We start from the raw sequence: 17,987 nt of genomic DNA on the forward strand, positions 1-17,987 counted from the left end.
TACACTATATCTGGCCAAAGGGAGGAACTCCTCAATACTGTAATTTGACAAGTCTATACACTATATCTGGCCAAAGGGAGGAACTCCTCAATACTGTAATTTGACGAGTCTATACACTATATCTGGCCAAAGGGAGGAACTCCTCAATACTGTAATGAGACGAAAGTTGAGCTGGTTCGGTCATATTGTGAGACATGATTCACTGTCAAAGGTCATACTTCAAGATGCAGTGGAAGGAACAAGAAGAAAGGGTCGTCCAAAGAAAAGCTGGTTGGACAACAGAACAGAAAGGACTAGCCTCTCTCTCTCTTTCTGTCACAGCACCCTTACGACGAACGCCGTGGGACAGAAGATCATGATGATAAATAAAAAGAAGGTTTATATCGGAATGTTTGGATAAAATAAGCCAAAATTTATATATTTTTACAATAAAACTACACTGCATATTGCCTGCTACCAAACATTGCAAGGCTACCTTCTATCAAACTACAGGCTATCATCACCTATCGTACACTGTACACACAAGACTGACTCCTGACATACACTATTGATTACCACGCATCATTCTGCAGGCTACCAACTATTCTAAACAAAATGGCAACTTACAGGTTGTCCGTTAACAAGCCACTGGATGAAAGGTCTGGGCAGACCAGCAGCTTCACAAAGCAACGACACAGTGCCAGGTTCAATGGGTAAAGATATGTTCGTAGGGTCCGTGATGTCCACAGGTTCTAGTGGATTTAGAATACAGAGTTTGAATGAGACAAACATTAGAGTAGAAAAGGTGACACATTCAAAAGAAATAAATACTTTGTTTAAATCAACTGTTACACAAATTCCGATTTTGTTTGATAGGAAAGAGGCATAGCGTGACAAATAATCAGCGGTAGGGATATAGCCTAAGCCTAACGTTTAGTTCAAATAACAATGCAACTGCTACATTCAAAAAAACGGGCCCTTATTTCTAAAACTAGAGAAGCATATTGTATGCGTATTCACCCTTTTAAAAGCAATATTTAAAGTCATCCCCCTTTTTAAAAAAATATACACATAACAAATTAAACATCAAAAGATACAGAGAAGTCTAACAAAAAAAACCGCCGATATATATATTGCAGACAATAATGGAATGCTATTGGTTAACCCGATAAGATTTTAATTAATCCATTTAGGTGTGAATTTGTCATTATGACTGACCAGCAGGGGCCGGCTATGAGTTTGTTACTATCTTGTTGTTGTTAAGATTAATATATTGAAATAATTGAAATCATTTTAATCTGCATATGAATTTATATGTAGACAGTTAAGTGACAAAAGAAACACAGACAGCAGCACTCACTCTGAACAAAAGAAATACAAAGGAAACACAGACAGCAGTATTCACTCTGAACAAAAGAAATACAAAGGAAACACAGAAAGAAGTACTCACTCTGGACAAAAGAAATACAAAGGAAACACAGAAAGAAGTACTCACTCTGGACAAAAGAAATACAAAGGAAACACAGAAAGAAGTACTCACTCTGGACAAAAGAAATACAAAGTAAACACAGAAAGAAGTACTCACTCTGGACAAAAGAAATACAAAGTAAACACAGAAAGAAGTACTCACTCTGGACAAAAGAAATACAAAGTAAACACAGAAAGAAGTACTCACTCTGGACAAAAGAAATACAAAGGAAACACAGAAAGAAGTACTCACTCTGGACAAAAGAAATACAAAGGAAACACAGAAAGAAGTACTCACTCTGGACAAAAGAAATACAAAGTAAACACAGAAAGAAGTACTCACTCTGGACAAAAGAAATACAAAGGAAACACAGAAAGAAGTACTCACTCTGGACAAAAGAAATACAAAGTAAACACAGAAAGAAGTACTCACTCTGGACAAACAAGTAAAATTTGTTTGACCGTCTGCCAGTTTTGTCCTTACAGTAGTACCAGCCTCTGTCTCGGACACTGACGTTGCTGAAGCTCAACCTATGACCAATCAGCTGGAAGTTTTTGGAAGGCCCGGGGAGCATTTGGGAAAAACTCCTGTCTCGTTCTGGTGGATTGTGTGGCAGTCTGGGTAAGTTGGTACTGTTAACACCGTCGTCAATTTGATGAAACCTGCAAAGTCAAATGAGAATAAGTTTCTATTATTATAAACAGTAGCATTAAAGGTAGGCATGGGTATTTTTCTTATTCATATCCACTGCATAAATCAATTCTATGTATTGTCCTGTGACAAAGTCTTGTTTTAAAACCCTTCGACTTTAGCCTTACTCTGTTATAAATACAAAGACTATTCCAGCGCAAACAATGCAAATCTAGTAACACACTTTTCAGCAAACAATTGTTTATTCTTTAGAGGGTCAACTAATCCATTCGTTTAATGTTGTATAAATTTGTCAAATGATAACAAAATCCTACTTAAAATCTTTTGTGACAAAATCTCTCCCATTTAGTTAAGCGGCAACAACAAAATAATTTATTTGATAGTATATCGTTGTTACATACTTCCGAAACAATTAGTAAACATCTTCTTAAACTAACTTTTTAAAAAATTCCTCTTATTACCTTGCAAACTCTATATGAGTTCAACATGGAAACTGGAACCTTGACACATATCTCGAAAACGGCTCTAACGATTTTCCTACAAATTTGACAGTTTATGTAAACTTTGGGGAAAAAAACTAGCTAATTGGCCACAAGGGAAAAATGTGATTTAACCGTTTTAATTTTTGAAAATATAAATATGAATTTTCAAGCTAATTAGAGGAATTGTACAAATCATGATTAAATACAACACAGAAGTTAGTCATACAAAAAACTAAAGATAAAAAATAAAGTTCAGTACTAACCATTTGATGGGCTTCTCGAAATCCTGGGGACAGAAAAATGATTTCCTTTGATCGGCCATCACAGTAGTGTCCAGTAGCAACTGACCAGTGGAATCTTCATCGTATACAAGAAAACGAAAAAAAAAAGCATTAGGTTTATGAAATAGCAATACCTGTAATGGAACCTAGTTCTGACTATCACTGTAATACCTCTAATGGAACCTAGTTCTGACTATCACTGTAATACCTCTAATGGAACCTAGTTCTGACTATCACTGTAATACCTCTAATGGAACCTAGTTCTGACTATCACTGTAATACCTCTAATGGAACCTAGTTCTGACTATCACTGTAATACCTCTAATGGAACCTAGTTCTGACTATCACTGTAATACCTCTAATGGAACCTAGTTCTGACTATCACTGTAATACCTCTAATGGAACCTAGTTCTGTCTATCACTGTAATACCTCTAATGGAACCTAGTTCTGACTATCACTGTAATACCTCTAATGGAACCTAGTTCTGACTATCACTGTAATACCTCTAATGGAACCTAGTTCTGTCTATCACTGTAATACCTCTAATGGAACCTAGTTCTGTCTATCACTGTAATACCTCTAATGGAACCTAGTTCTGTCTATCACTGTAATACCTCTAATGGAACCTAGTTCTGTCTATCACTGTAATACCTCTAATGGAACCTAGTTCTGACTATCACTGTAATACCTCTAATGGAACCTAGTTCTGTCTATCACTGTAATACCTCTAATGGAACCTAGTTCTGTCTATCACTGTAATACCTCTAATGGAACCTAGTTCTGACTATCACTGTAATACCTCTAATGGAACCTAGTTCTGTCTATCACTGTAATACCTCTAATGGAACCTAGTTCTGACTATCACTGTAATACCTCTAATGGAACCTAGTTCTGACTATCACTGTAATACCTCTAATGGAACCTAGTTCTGACTATCACTGTAATACCTCTAATGGAACCTAGTTCTGTCTATCACTGTAATACCTCTAATGGAACCTAGTTCTGACTATCACTGTAATACCTCTAATGGAACCTAGTTCTGTCTATCACTGTAATACCTCTAATGGAACCTAGTTCTGACTATCACTGTAATACCTCTAATGGAACCTAGTTCTGTCTATCACTGTAATACCTCTAATGGAACCTAGTTCTGTCTATCACTGTAATACCTCTAATGGAACCTAGTTCTGTCTATCACTGTAATACCTCTAATGGAACCTAGTTCTGTCTATCACTGTAATACCTCTAATGGAACCTAGTTCTGTCTATCACTGTAATACCTCTAATGGAACCTAGTTCTGTCTATCACTGTAATACCTCTAATGGAACCTAGTTCTGACTATCACTGTAATACCTCTAATGGAACCTAGTTCTGACTATCACTGTAATACCTCTAATGGAACCTAGTTCTGACTATCACTGTAATACCTCTAATGGAACCTAGTTCTGACTATCACTGTAATACCTCTAATGGAACCTAGTTCTGACTATCACTGTAATACCTCTAATGGAACCTAGTTCTGTCTATCACTGTAATACCTCTAATGGAACCTAGTTCTGACTATCACTGTAATACCTCTAATGGAACCTAGTTCTGTCTATCACTGTAATACCTCTAATGGAACCTAGTTCTGTCTATCACTGTAATACCTCTAATGGAACCTAGTTCTGACTATCACTGTAATACCTCTAATGGAACCTAGTTCTGACTATCACTGTAATACCTCTAATGGAACCTAGTTCTGTCTATCACTGTAATACCTCTAATGGAACCTAGTTCTGACTATCACTGTAATACCTCTAATGGAACCTAGTTCTGACTATCACTGTAATACCTCTAATGGAACCTAGTTCTGACTATCACTGTAATACCTCTAATGGAACCTAGTTCTGACTATCACTGTAATACCTCTAATGGAACCTAGTTCTGTCTATCACTGTAATACCTCTAATGGAACCTAGTTCTGTCTATCACTGTAATACCTCTAATGGAACCTAGTTCTGTCTATCACTGTAATACCTCTAATGGAACCTAGTTCTGTCTATCACTGTAATACCTCTAATGGAACCTAGTTCTGTCTATCACTGTAATACCTCTAATGGAACCTAGTTCTGTCTATCACTGTAATACCTCTAATGGAACCTAGTTCTGTCTATCACTGTAATACCTCTAATGGAACCTAGTTCTGTCTATCACTGTAATACCTCTAATGGAACCTAGTTCTGACTATCACTGTAATACCTCTAATGGAACCTAGTTCTGTCTATCACTGTAATACCTCTAATGGAACCTAGTTCTGACTATCACTGTAATACCTCTAATGGAACCTAGTTCTGTCTATCACTGTAATACCTCTAATGGAACCTAGTTCTGACTATCACTGTAATACCTCTAATGGAACCTAGTTCTGTCTATCACTGTAATACCTCTAATGGAACCTAGTTCTGACTATCACTGTAATACCTCTAATGGAACCTAGTTCTGACTATCACTGTAATACCTCTAATGGAACCTAGTTCTGACTATCACTGTAATACCTCTAATGGAACCTAGTTCTGTCTATCACTGTAATACCTCTAATGGAACCTAGTTCTGACTATCACTGTAATACCTCTAATGGAACCTAGTTCTGTCTATCACTGTAATACCTCTAATGGAACCTAGTTCTGACTATCACTGTAATACCTCTAATGGAACCTAGTTCTGTCTATCACTGTAATACCTCTAATGGAACCTAGTTCTGTCTATCACTGTAATACCTCTAATGGAACCTAGTTCTGTCTATCACTGTAATACCTCTAATGGAACCTAGTTCTGACTATCACTGTAATACCTCTAATGGAACCTAGTTCTGACTATCACTGTAATACCTCTAATGGAACCTAGTTCTGACTATCACTGTAATACCTCTAATGGAACCTAGTTCTGACTATCACTGTAATACCTCTAATGGAACCTAGTTCTGACTATCACTGTAATACCTCTAATGGAACCTAGTTCTGTCTATCACTGTAATACCTCTAATGGAACCTAGTTCTGTCTATCACTGTAATACCTCTAATGGAACCTAGTTCTGTCTATCACTGTAATACCTCTAATGGAACCTAGTTCTGTCTATCACTGTAATACCTCTAATGGAACCTAGTTCTGACTATCACTGTAATACCTCTAATGGAACCTAGTTCTGTCTATCACTGTAATACCTCTAATGGAACCTAGTTCTGACTACCACTGTAATACCTCTAATGGAACCTAGTTCTGACTATCACTGTAATACCTCTAATGGAACCTAGTTCTGACTATCCTACAAACTACTGTAATACCTCTAATGGAACCTAGTTCTGACTATCCTACAAACTACTGTAATACCTCTAATGGAACCTAGTTCTGACTATCCTACAAACTACTGTAATACCTCTAAAGTAACCTAGTTCTGTCTATCCTACAAACTACTGTAATACCTCTAATGGAACCTAGTTCTGTCTATCCTACAACTACAGACTACTGTAATACCTCTAATGCAGTGGTTCCCAAACTTTTTTGTCTCGTAGACCCCTTGCTATATTTATTTTCTGGTTTTCGGTAGACCCCTTGCTCAACTTTCTCAACTTCCACATTTTTGCAAATTCATTAACATTTTTTAAACAAATTTCTAACTGTAGTGAGTTGAGGAGTGAAAAAGTAATTTAAAACTACTCAACTTAGGATATTATGCTTAATATACGAATTTGTCGTTCTATGATGTAGTCTTTCCAACATTAAATATTAATTAATTAATTAATATGTCTTAAGTATCATTGTAAAAGGTTTCGCATTTCGTGTATTTCTTGACCTTTCACGTGTGGCTCAAATGTTGAATCTGCTGAACTGTTTTCATTAACAGGAGATGGGTCAAAGGCAAGTAACTGGAGCCTAAACCAGTAAACGTCGAGCAGGAAAGGCTAATTAGCCTTGGCTTGCTACCCACCTAGCAGAAGGAAAACTTAACTCAAACCTCTGCTGCCTTGCTACTATACCCAAACACGGGAAAGGTCTCGTGGGTCAACCCTATGGAAATATAAGGAGACGGTGACCATTAGAGCCATGTATTCCTGGGCCGTCCCCTCTTTCTCTTTCCTTTGGGGTTCCAGGTTTGGGCTTGCCTTGTTATGTTGGATGCAGGCTTGCGAAGGGTGTGAACTATCCATCTCCAGCGTCTCTGAAGGATATCTACTTCAATGGGCTGCTGCTTTGTTCTTTGCCACAGTTCCTCATTCAAAATCTTGTCTGGCCAGCTGATCATAAGAATTTTCCTCAGGCAGGTATTGATGAATACCTGGATTTTTTTCATGGTGGTGATGGTGGTTCTCCAGGTCTCCGCGATCTGGAACCAGATGGGCAAGACGTGGCGACAGTTGGAGAGATTCGCCCAGAAAAGAGATGCCTGGAGGAAGCTGGTTGGTAACCTATGCCCAGAAGGGACTACAGGAATAGATGAGATGAGATGGTGACCATTAGACAGTTTGTAGCACACAGCGCTACACCTTGTCAGACCAAACTGTATCTATGTCTTTTGTAAAGATTTACATAAGAAGCTTTTAAATTTATAACTCATGCCACCGAAGCGACCTTGAACTGTATTGTTGCTTAAAGAAATTCTTTTAATAATAAAAGATGTAGGTTTGTGCAAAACGGCTGGTAGAATCAATGTTTGACCATGGCTGTTTTCCTTATTTTGCTATAGCCTAAGTAAAGAAATCTTCTCATCTTCTCTATATGACGTTGAACAAAGATTTTGTGAGTCTATTTTGAACTTGAAATGTTTGAAAGTTTTTAAAATCTTTATTTTTGTCAGGGTAGCATTGTCTCAGATGATGCTCAAGCGACCCTGTTTCATATCGTCATAAAAAAGTCACTTAGGCTTGTTTGACAAGGAAGGAATGAATCCCAATTTTAAATAATTAATGCTGTACTGTCTACATTGCTTTTTTTTTGTTCTAAATATTAGTTCCATGTAGACAAAATTAAGCTATTTAAGTATTGAAATTGATTACAACAATTTTTCATTTGAATAGCAGGATAAATTATTAAAGGATTAACTCGGGTACAAATCAAATATTAGTGTATGCAATAATGACATTAGTGGAATGTGAACATTAAGTAACTCGACCTGCTTAAATGAAATCTATTATCGTAGACCCCCGTGGGCATCTCATAGACCCCCAATTTATTTTTTTTACTTTCGTAGACCCCTTGGAGGTCTTCGTGGGCCCCTGGGGGTCTATATAGACCACTTTGGGAATCACTGCTCTAATGGAACCTAGTTCTGTCTACCCTACAAACTACTGTAATACCTCTAATGGAACCTAGTTCTGTCTATCCTACAAGTACAAACTACTGTAATACCTCTAATAGAATTTAGTTCTATTTTTCTGTCACGTATATCTAGACTACACTCGTTGCTAAAAACCCCGAAGAAAACGATATATTATTTCAGCAAATTGAATAGCTCAGGGGAGACAATACAAAACCTACTATAATTCGGGGTTCATTTGTATATTAATATTTATTTCAATATTTTAAAGCTTCTAAAATTTTTTGTGTATTTTGCTTGTTTTAAAATTCAAGTTTGTGCAATGCAATAAAACATATTCTAAACTGGATTTATATTTTGTGAAATATATTCAAGTGGAATGGCGTTAAGCTAGAGGGCTAATGTTTTCAATTCTATACCTAGAGGATTACTGTAACGGAATGATCGCATTGGACTAGCGCCACAATATCCTACAAACTAATGCAGTGCTTCCCAAACTGTGTTACACGGAGCCCTGGTGTTCCGCGAGGCCTGACTAGGTGTTCCACATACAACTGGAATACTTAACAAATAGGAAACACGTGAATTAATATCTAAGTACATGCAGAAAAAATATACAAGTTCATCCTGATAACAAAATAATTTATATAACATTACTATTAACTTTGAACTGATCTAGATTGAAATTCAAATTTGAAACAAAGATGCAAAGATCAACCTTTAGATCAGTGATGCCCAAAATACGGCCCGGGGGCCAGATACGGCCTGCGACATGCTTCCATCCGGCTCCATGAAACGTCGACACAAAATATAGTAAATCCCCCCCGCCCCCCCAACCCAATAAAATGTTGAAAATGTATCTTTGCCTACGTTAGGGCTCAAACATTTTTTTCTAATGGATTGGTACCAAGGCAGTTAACATTTGTGCGTTTATGAAATAGGACTCGGACTATAGAATCTACTAGGAAAAGTGAACGGATCTTTACTTTTTTTTATGGAACATGATAACATGCTAGCCAACATGTTTTGTTTTATAACGATAGTGTGGTTGTTAAAAAAACAACAACAGCAAAAAATAAACAGAACAGAACGCGTAAAAAGAAAATTCAAATATCAAAATAATTAATGTAAGTAGTAGATCCTCGGTTTCAAGTCAATTTCATTAAGTTTTTTGTATCTTTTTCATCATGTGGCCCGCGACACTAGTGTTGGATATTAAAATAGCCGCAGATCTAATTAGGTTGGGCATGACTGCTTCAGATGATTTCAGGCTTGGTTTGTCTGAACAGTAGCACACAATTACTTTACTTATACTTCAGTTCCAATTCCAAACTAGGGTGCTATATACTATTTGTGTGAAGCAGGTTTTTCTTTTTACAATACCTCTAACCAAATCAGAACTCCATGGAACCTGGAACCAGACAGGAACCTCCATGAACAGCTGATCTCAAAAAATGGCTCTCACTAATTTCCTAGAAAGTTAACAGTTGATGTATATCGCTGAGACAAAAAATTATTAGCTCGTCTGCCACACGGAGAAAAGTCTGGCCTTTGTCATTTCTGAAGTACAAAATCAAATACATATCGGTCAGGATCCTACATCGGTTTTGAAAGGACTATCGTTTCGGGTATTTCCAAATGTAAGGTTTTATTGATTTAAGAGTTTAATTAATTAATGTTCAGGAAAATGTTGCGCATCGTCTTCTAAGTCTAGTTGCTTATCATTGGACTATTATAAAGTGTACTAGATTGATACATTCCCTTCACCAGGAGTCTTTCTCGGCGAGAAACATTCATTAATGTTAAGAGAAAAATAATCACTCTATAAGTTGCAAAAAGAAAGTATTGTCTTTTTAAAAACTATTTTAAAACTTTTTCTCTTTATGTTGTGACAAAGTCAAAGTATAGAATAAGGCTTGACGCCACACCAGATGTTGAAGTGTATAAATATATGTATTTGCCCAATCTCAAAAAGGACATTATACCATAAAGGTTATTATATATATATACTAGCCTGACATTACCCGCGGCCTGCTGGTTTAAGTTTGTTTTTACTAATCTAGTGGATTGGATTTAGATGTATGTTAAAATTAGCTAATGATCCTTTCAAGCTTTTTCTCTTTCGCTACGAAAATAAAATTAGGTTTGCGAAAATGGGTTTACCCGAAGCCGATACATACATATCTATTAAAAACGAAAAGAGCGATAGCTTTGTTAAATGAATGGGATTATAAAGTAAACAATTAAACGAAATAATTTTTAGTACGCGATTCATGAATGAATATAGATCTAGGCCTATCTCAAATCGGCTTCGCAGCTTTCGTAAACGAATGTAAGTCTCTTAAAAATGCTTTAGAAAACCAAATTTGAATGTTTATTTGATCAAAATATGAAATGAATGTGCATGTGTTAAAGTATAAAACTATCTGTGCAAGAGAAGTTTTATCATCTTAGAGTTGAATTAGAGTTTTAGATCTAGGGATGGGATTATAAAGTAAACAATTAAACGAATTAATTTTTAGTACGCGATTCATTACGGTATTGTCTAATGAAATAATGTTCGTCAGGAAATCTGTAGTCACAAATATAAGGAACTAATTTATGTAAAAAATGCAATTGAAACACAAATTTGAAGGTTAATTTTATTATATAATGAAATTAATGGACCTTCTTTTGTATTTTCATGTGTCAAAGTAAAAAACTATCTGCGCAAAGTGTATTTCTTAAAATTAGATCTAGGTCTAAATCCTTTCGATCTTTTCTCATGTCAACATTGTAGACATGGCCTAGATCCATAAAATACTATAGCTGTAATAGAGTCGGACAACTTTATTTTTTTTTAGGGTCTTAAGTTTGTTTTAGGGCTACAATATATACACTACGGTCTAATTTAGTACCCAAGGAACATTCCTGCCAAGTTTTATCAAGATTGGTCAAGCGGTTTTGATGTCTATAAGTAACATACATACATACACCTCACATTCTACTTTATAATATAGATATAGTTTATACTTGCATACAGACAAAATAGCTTGAAAATAATAAGCTTGCAAAATAATAATGCAAAATTTACTTTTTTTTTTTTAATATCTGATAGTTGTGGCTGTTGGTGTCTGCCAGCTATTCAAACAGGAATCCTATGACATTATTCAATAACTAACAGTAAGACACACACCACACACTGTGTCAGTTATCTCCCCATCATTTCACACAAAAGATCGAAAACTATTGCAGACGTGAAAGTATTTATTGAATGTACGTGCAAGCGCGCGTTTATTTTTTTTTAAATATAATTCTAAAGAAAACAAAAGGATGAGTGGCTGGCGTTTGTCTATTTTTGTGAGCAAGGTTAAATGTGAAAAATAAGCATTCTTTTTATAATCCTTGCTTTGAATTGTGCCATTTGTCATCAGCAAGTCCAATTAGTTCAATATATTGTTCGTGCTGTTAGAAATGAATGAAACTTATGGATGTAATGGAATGAATATAATTAATATATAGTAACTAAGGTTCTAGGTTCCGAGAAATACTTTTGATTTGTCACGCTCAACTTCACATTGTGACAACAATTAAAATACGTAGTAATAATAAATCATAGTACAGATCATTAGATTTGTTTTATTTTATTTTTTAATCTTCCCTATAAAAGCATAGATATTTACAATTTTAAAATAGACATCTTTTATTTTCCAATTTTCTATTTTTTTTAATATTTATTTATTTTTGTGTGAAGAAAATTTTAAAACAGCATCATTTAAGTTGTAGGTGGTTTTCTTGCCTGCATTGACAGAGATACGAGGATTTCGTGGAAATTAAACTGGAGAGAGAGAGAGAAAGAGAGACGCTCAGACACACAAAGAGATTAGAGAAAGAAAGGGACAGAGACAAAGAGACGCTCAAGCAGACAGAGAGAGACAGAGAGAGAGAGGGGAGAGGAAGGGAGATACAACAGAAACAAGTAAAAGAATAATTTTAACATTGAATTTTCAGAAAGCTTCCACGACTTAATAATAATAATAATAATAATCTTTATAGTCCGTAAGGAAATTTGTCCTACAATTTGTGGATTACACCAAACAAAACATTATAACTATAAAAAAAATGTACATTCACACTTGACTCACTCATAATTATTAAAATAATATCGTACTTGTGTTATGTAAATTTAAAAAAACCAACCTGACCATGTGTTCGACTGCTAAATGATTTTGCCGTGTTGTAACGGAACGTACTTTCTGTGCGTAGCTCTGGCCCTAATGACCTAATTATTTACAGGTGACGAGGTCATCTTGTACACACACAAACAACTACCCTCAACAAATTGACCCAATTAGCTCAAGGGCTCGGATCAACCAAGTAAGACACAGAACTACGGGGGCAGCCATGGGTCATTCAAATTAATGAAACTCCTTTATATCTATAGGATATTCATTTCGAACTAATAAAACTTTCGCCTGATCGTGAATGAGTATAATTACAATTACGGAGAGAAAAGTGAGAGAAACAAAACAGGTGGGGATGTAATGAGTGCATGCTGTGATTGCTACAGGTATTCTAGGCCAGTGTAATAGTCAGTTCGGGTATTTGAAGCATGTCAGTTTCATTTTCAAGTTTTCATGACATTTTTTAAAACTCACTTTTCAATGTTATCTATAATAAGACATAAATCTGAGAGACAGAAAAAGAGAAAGTGTATTTCTACAAAAACTGATCCATTTTGATGCTTCATTCATCATCATCAAACTCCATTGAATAAAACTCTTGCAAAAGCCCAGGACAGAAACCCAGCTGTTTAGCGTAGTGCGTGTATGTCACTATACAGGTAGAGAAATTGTGACTTCACAGACCTGTCGAGACGGAGATCAGCAAGTCTTGGGCAGTCTAAAGACTATAAGACAAGGTTTCATACCCGCACCGGGAGAACCGTGACTAGAAGTTCGGTCTGAGCCGAGCGAAATATGAGCCAACGGGACAGTGGCCTGTCCTGCACTGTGCTATTATAGCTTGCTCAGGCCTGGGCAGCCTCCACCACGGGGAAGCGCGGTCAGAACGCCTCATGTGCTCCCAGACTCTGCGGACTTCTTGGGTCTTGTCCCAGCACTCAAACCACATTTCCATTTCTATTTTTTTTGGATTGTTGCCAGAGCATGATGGAAGTTCACGTCCTGTTCGGTAGGTGGTGTTAGCCAAGGGAGCAGCACTGGTGTTTCCAGTCATACCTCTACGTGACTTTGTACCCACTGCAATATTACCGGGGCTTCAATAGAGCTGCTCGTAATTTTGTAAATCATTACAACTACGAATAAACAAAAGAAAAAAGGACATTTCTCTTTCAAATTTCTTTGTTGGTCGAAAGTCTTTACTTTTTTATTTTATATTTACAGCCTTTAAAAAAATGTATCAAGGTGTAGGTATAGAGCTGTTTTGTTTATAACTAGGTGACTTTTAGTTTTCATTGTAAATCACGTTGAACAACTGCATACATCTTTGTTTTCCCTTAACACCTTTCTAGCTTCTAACAACGTAGTCTTCAACTTCTAGCTTCTAACAACGTAGTCTTCAACTTCAAGCTTCTAACAACGTAGTCTTCAACTCCAAGCTTCTAACAACGTAGTCTTCAACTTCAAGCTTCTAACAACGTAGTCTTCAACTTCTAGCTTCTAACAACGTAGTCTTCAACTTCTAGCTTCTAACAACGTAGTCTTCAACTCCAAGCTTCTAACAACGTAGTCTTCAACTTCTAGCTTCTAACAACGTAGTCTTCAACTTCTAGCTTCTAACAACGTAGTCTTCAACTTCTAGCTTCTAACAACGTAGTCTTCAACTCCAAGCTTCTAACAACGTAGTCTTCAACTTCTAGTTTCTAACAACGTAGTCTTCAACTTCAAGCTTCTAACAACGTAGTCTTCAACTTCAAGCTTCTAACAACGTAGTCTTCAACTCCAAGCTTCTAACCACGTAGTCTTCAACTCCAAGCTTCTAACAACGTAGTCTTCAACTTCAAGCTTCTAACAACGTAGTCTTCAACTTCAAGCTTCTAACAACGTAGTCTTCAACTCCAAGCTTCTAACAACGTAGTCTTCAACTTCAAGCTTCTAACAACGTAGTCTTCAACTTCAAGCTTCTAACAACGTAGTCTTCAACTTCAAGCTTCTAACAACGTAGTCTTCAACTTCAAGCTTCTAACAACGTAGTCTTCAACTTCAAGCTTCTAACAACGTAGTCTTCAACTTCAAGCTTCTAACAACGTAGTCTTCAACTTCAAGCTTCTAACAACGTAGTCTTCAACTTCAAGCTTCTAACAACGTAGTCTTCAGCTTCAAGCTTCTAACAACGTAGTCTTCAGCTTCAAGCTTCTAACAACGTAGTCTTCAACTTCAAGCTTCTAACAAGGTAGTCTTCCACTCCAAGCTTCTAACAAGGTAGTCTTCCACTCCAAGCTTCTAACAACGTAGTCTTCCACTTCAAGCTTATAACATGAAGACAATGTAGATCTACCTGCTATAGGCCTATCCTTAAGTCATAATGTCTAAATAATCAAAGTAATGCTGCTCTTTATGACAAAGAAGGCAGCTGGTAACAAACAGATTGCCCATGAAAGAAACAGACAGAGTTCTCACGAAGGTCGAGGAGAGCACATTAGAGACTCAAAGAAAGGACTTTGTCGAAATAGGAGCAGACGGCGAAAAGATCTAGATCCTTAAATAATCAAGCAGACGAGAAGATTGCACACAACACAAAGACTATTTTGAAAGAGCACTAACCAGGTCGTAAAACCTACTTCCACCGTCTGCCTTTCGATGCTCTTTTCTTCTGGACCTGGCAATAGATGCGCTGTCTAGCCAACAGACGCACAGTTTAATGAGAATTTAAGTAGACCTACTACAAACAACCTTTTTTCTGCGTTAAATGTGGCAAATTATGCAGGTCACCACTGGATTTACGTGGTCATGTGAAATAGTGCACATGCCATTCATTTCCGGAATCGAAGACATTGCCTATATATGTATTTTACAAACTAAAACCTATATCCATAGACATAAATAAATATAGACTGGCCGATAATAGAGTTTTATGAAACGAAAATTTGTGACTTGCATTTCTGTGTACTTTATTTATGTCTAGGAGTTTTGTTTAATCTCTAAGACTGAAGATCATGCAATTTTTCAATTTTTCAGAATTCGGAAATCCGAATATAATAGATATACATGTTTTCAAGTTACATGAAGTTATTTCCTTTTTCCAGTCTATATTTATTTATGTCTATGCCTATATCTTATCTGTATAAGCGGTTTTTTTTTCAGACCGAAAGTCAAATGTTTAATGGGTGCCGGATATCCGTTTCTAACAGGAAATGATGTATACCCAATTGAATGCAAACAGAGAATAAAAATATCAACTTGTTATATTAGTTGAATATCAAAATAAAACGTAAGAGAATCGTGATATTTAAAAAGATCCACTTAAGTGTAATAGTATCAACCTGTATCAACACACACACATATATATATATATATATATATATATATATATATATATATATATATATATATATATATATATATATATATATATATATATATATATATATATATATATATAAATCTATCAACCTTTATATAATAGTATCAACATATACCAGTGTAAGGGTATATTTATTAACCTGTTAGCACAAACGACCATAGATCATTTTTCTGCTATTATATAAAAATATTTTAGGACATAACATATTCACCGGTGAAAAGTGTGTTTGTAAAGGGGGGGGGGATAATGTGTGATGTGAGACCCTTCAGAACATTGCACACCTGTGTGTATGCGTATTGTGTGTGTAGAAAAGGTTATAAATTTATTACAAAATTTTTCAGAAGTGGGATTTTATTCACAACTCCAGGTCTGAAGTTGTTTATTGCATGCTAGTGGACTTGTTTGTTTACAACACGAAACAATGTGTAGCCTTCAAAATGCGTTTTTTTTTTAAACACAAATTTATTAAAGCGAAAAAAAAAATTATCCAAGAAACCTGGAAATATGAATACTACCCGAGTCTAAGTTTGTTTTGTTTTTTTTTTACATGTTTCGGGCGTTCATTCAAAACCGAAGATGATTACATCCTGGCCCTAATATCCAGAAAGAGGGCAGGGGATGGTAGAGGGCAGGTTTCGAAACCGGAACCCTCGAGACGACAGTTCAGAACGCCAACCACACGACCATCTTTGTGACTAAAAAGAGTATGGTGGTTCTAACACTCCATTTACAGCGTGCATTTAAAAAAAAAGTTTAAAAAACTAAACTAATTAAATTAAGAAAATTATAAAGCGTTGTTTCATCTTCTAAATAGGATCTGCAAAAAGATACGACTCAATACATTTGATTTAGAAACATTTCAATACGATTCTACCGGTCTGTCTTGCGTTAAAACGGTTTGACAATGACAGAAAGAAAGACAAGATAAAGGAATACGCCATTAAAGATGGTCAAACTTGAACAGAATAGTTTGCTTTAGCCTCGACTTTCAGGGCAAGTAGGGTGTTGGTGTTTTGTTTTCATTGAAATGTTGGTCTTCATTGCCTGTGTGTATCTCACTGGCGTACCATCGGCTCTACATAGGTAAAGGACGCCTCATGTAATACCATTTCAACGCTAATTACTTTTGCATAATTGTACTAGCTGTATCGATATCTGATCCGAGATTGAGATTAAACAATACTTCACATTAAAAAGAAGTCCTACAGTGTAAATAGATACAATTTCGGTTTTGCTTTTTTTATATAAGAAGACACATTCAGGAAAAAAAGTATTACAATTTTGTACTAACGAAGACTACTCTACATAGACCATTCAGAACCAATCGAAAGAAAGATATAATGTTAGACATTTATAATTTGTTAATAGTGTGTTCCCAACCCGAACTCTAAGAAATCATAAACAGGTAAATGCTCTTTGGCATAATTAAAACCACAAAAAGCCAAAGAATATTTTAAAAATATTTTTCTAAAATAGACGATACATTTTTTGTATACATCTTATAGAACGATAATTTTGCTCTTAATAACAAATGAATGTTAAATAGGAAAAAATAAAAGGAACATTTTTACCCCGCCGCCCCCTCCCCCGCGAGAAAGAATCCTGGTTAAGCGAATGTATAAATCTACTTCACCCGTAATATTCCAATGGTAAGCCTTTAGATCTAGACTAAAAAGGCGTTGCGCAACATTTTGCTGAACACTCATTTATTCAACTCTTGACTAATATAATACCTACTTGCGGAAATACCCGTTCAAGTTTCTCGTTCTCCAGACAAATTTAAATTTATTTCTTTTTTACTTTGATCAATTGTAACGCTCCAAATACAGTTTGCCCAGTCTGGCCAACGACCTAGTAATTCTTTTCCAAAGATATACAGTAACTGTCAAATTTCTAAGAAAATCGTAAGAGCCGTTTTCGAGAATCGCGTCCACCCGCCCAGAAGTTTCCACCTAGTCTTTTGTTTTCTCGAAGTTACGAGTTACTGTAAACAAGAACAAAAATACCTGTTTTAAAATACAATACCTCATATATAACGTACACTACATATACTACATGTTGTTTAATTCTCATAGCGCGATTATTTTACATTGGAAAATAGGTTTACTGCGTCATCAAAACTTGATGTTCATTAGCAGACGGTGCATAAAATTATTCTTTAATTTATTAAACTCGCGAATCAATAACGCCTTACATTCGGATATTCCCGAACGCGATCGTCCTTTCAAGAACGCGATATTCCTTTCAAAACCAATGTAAAAAAAATTTTTTTTAAAAAACTTTCTAAAATTATAGAAGTTAAAATAG

The 17,987-nt window shown here is 35.8% G+C and overlaps 1 protein-coding gene across 3 annotated transcripts in view; it reads right to left on the reverse strand.

Moving 5' to 3' along the window:
• Window positions 1-17,987, reverse strand: part of LOC106060248 (muscle, skeletal receptor tyrosine protein kinase-like) — a 117,251-nt gene that overhangs the window by 90,840 nt on the left and 8,424 nt on the right. For 2 of the 3 annotated variants that reach the window (XM_013218062.2, XM_013218053.2), the window contains exons 2-4: window positions 2,844-2,937; window positions 1,880-2,109; window positions 607-731 (exon numbers count right to left, since the gene is read on the reverse strand). In XM_013218062.2, the coding sequence (XP_013073516.2) occupies window positions 607-731; window positions 1,880-2,109; window positions 2,844-2,937 (449 nt within the window). Of the gene's footprint in view, window positions 1-606; window positions 732-1,879; window positions 2,110-2,843; window positions 2,938-9,539; window positions 9,695-17,987 lie in introns of those variants that run through there. The other variant, XM_056028820.1, reaches the window with a different exon arrangement.

This window comes from Biomphalaria glabrata, chromosome 5 (genome assembly GCF_947242115.1).
Source record: "Biomphalaria glabrata chromosome 5, xgBioGlab47.1, whole genome shotgun sequence".
NCBI classification, from domain to species: domain Eukaryota; kingdom Metazoa; phylum Mollusca; class Gastropoda; family Planorbidae; genus Biomphalaria; species Biomphalaria glabrata.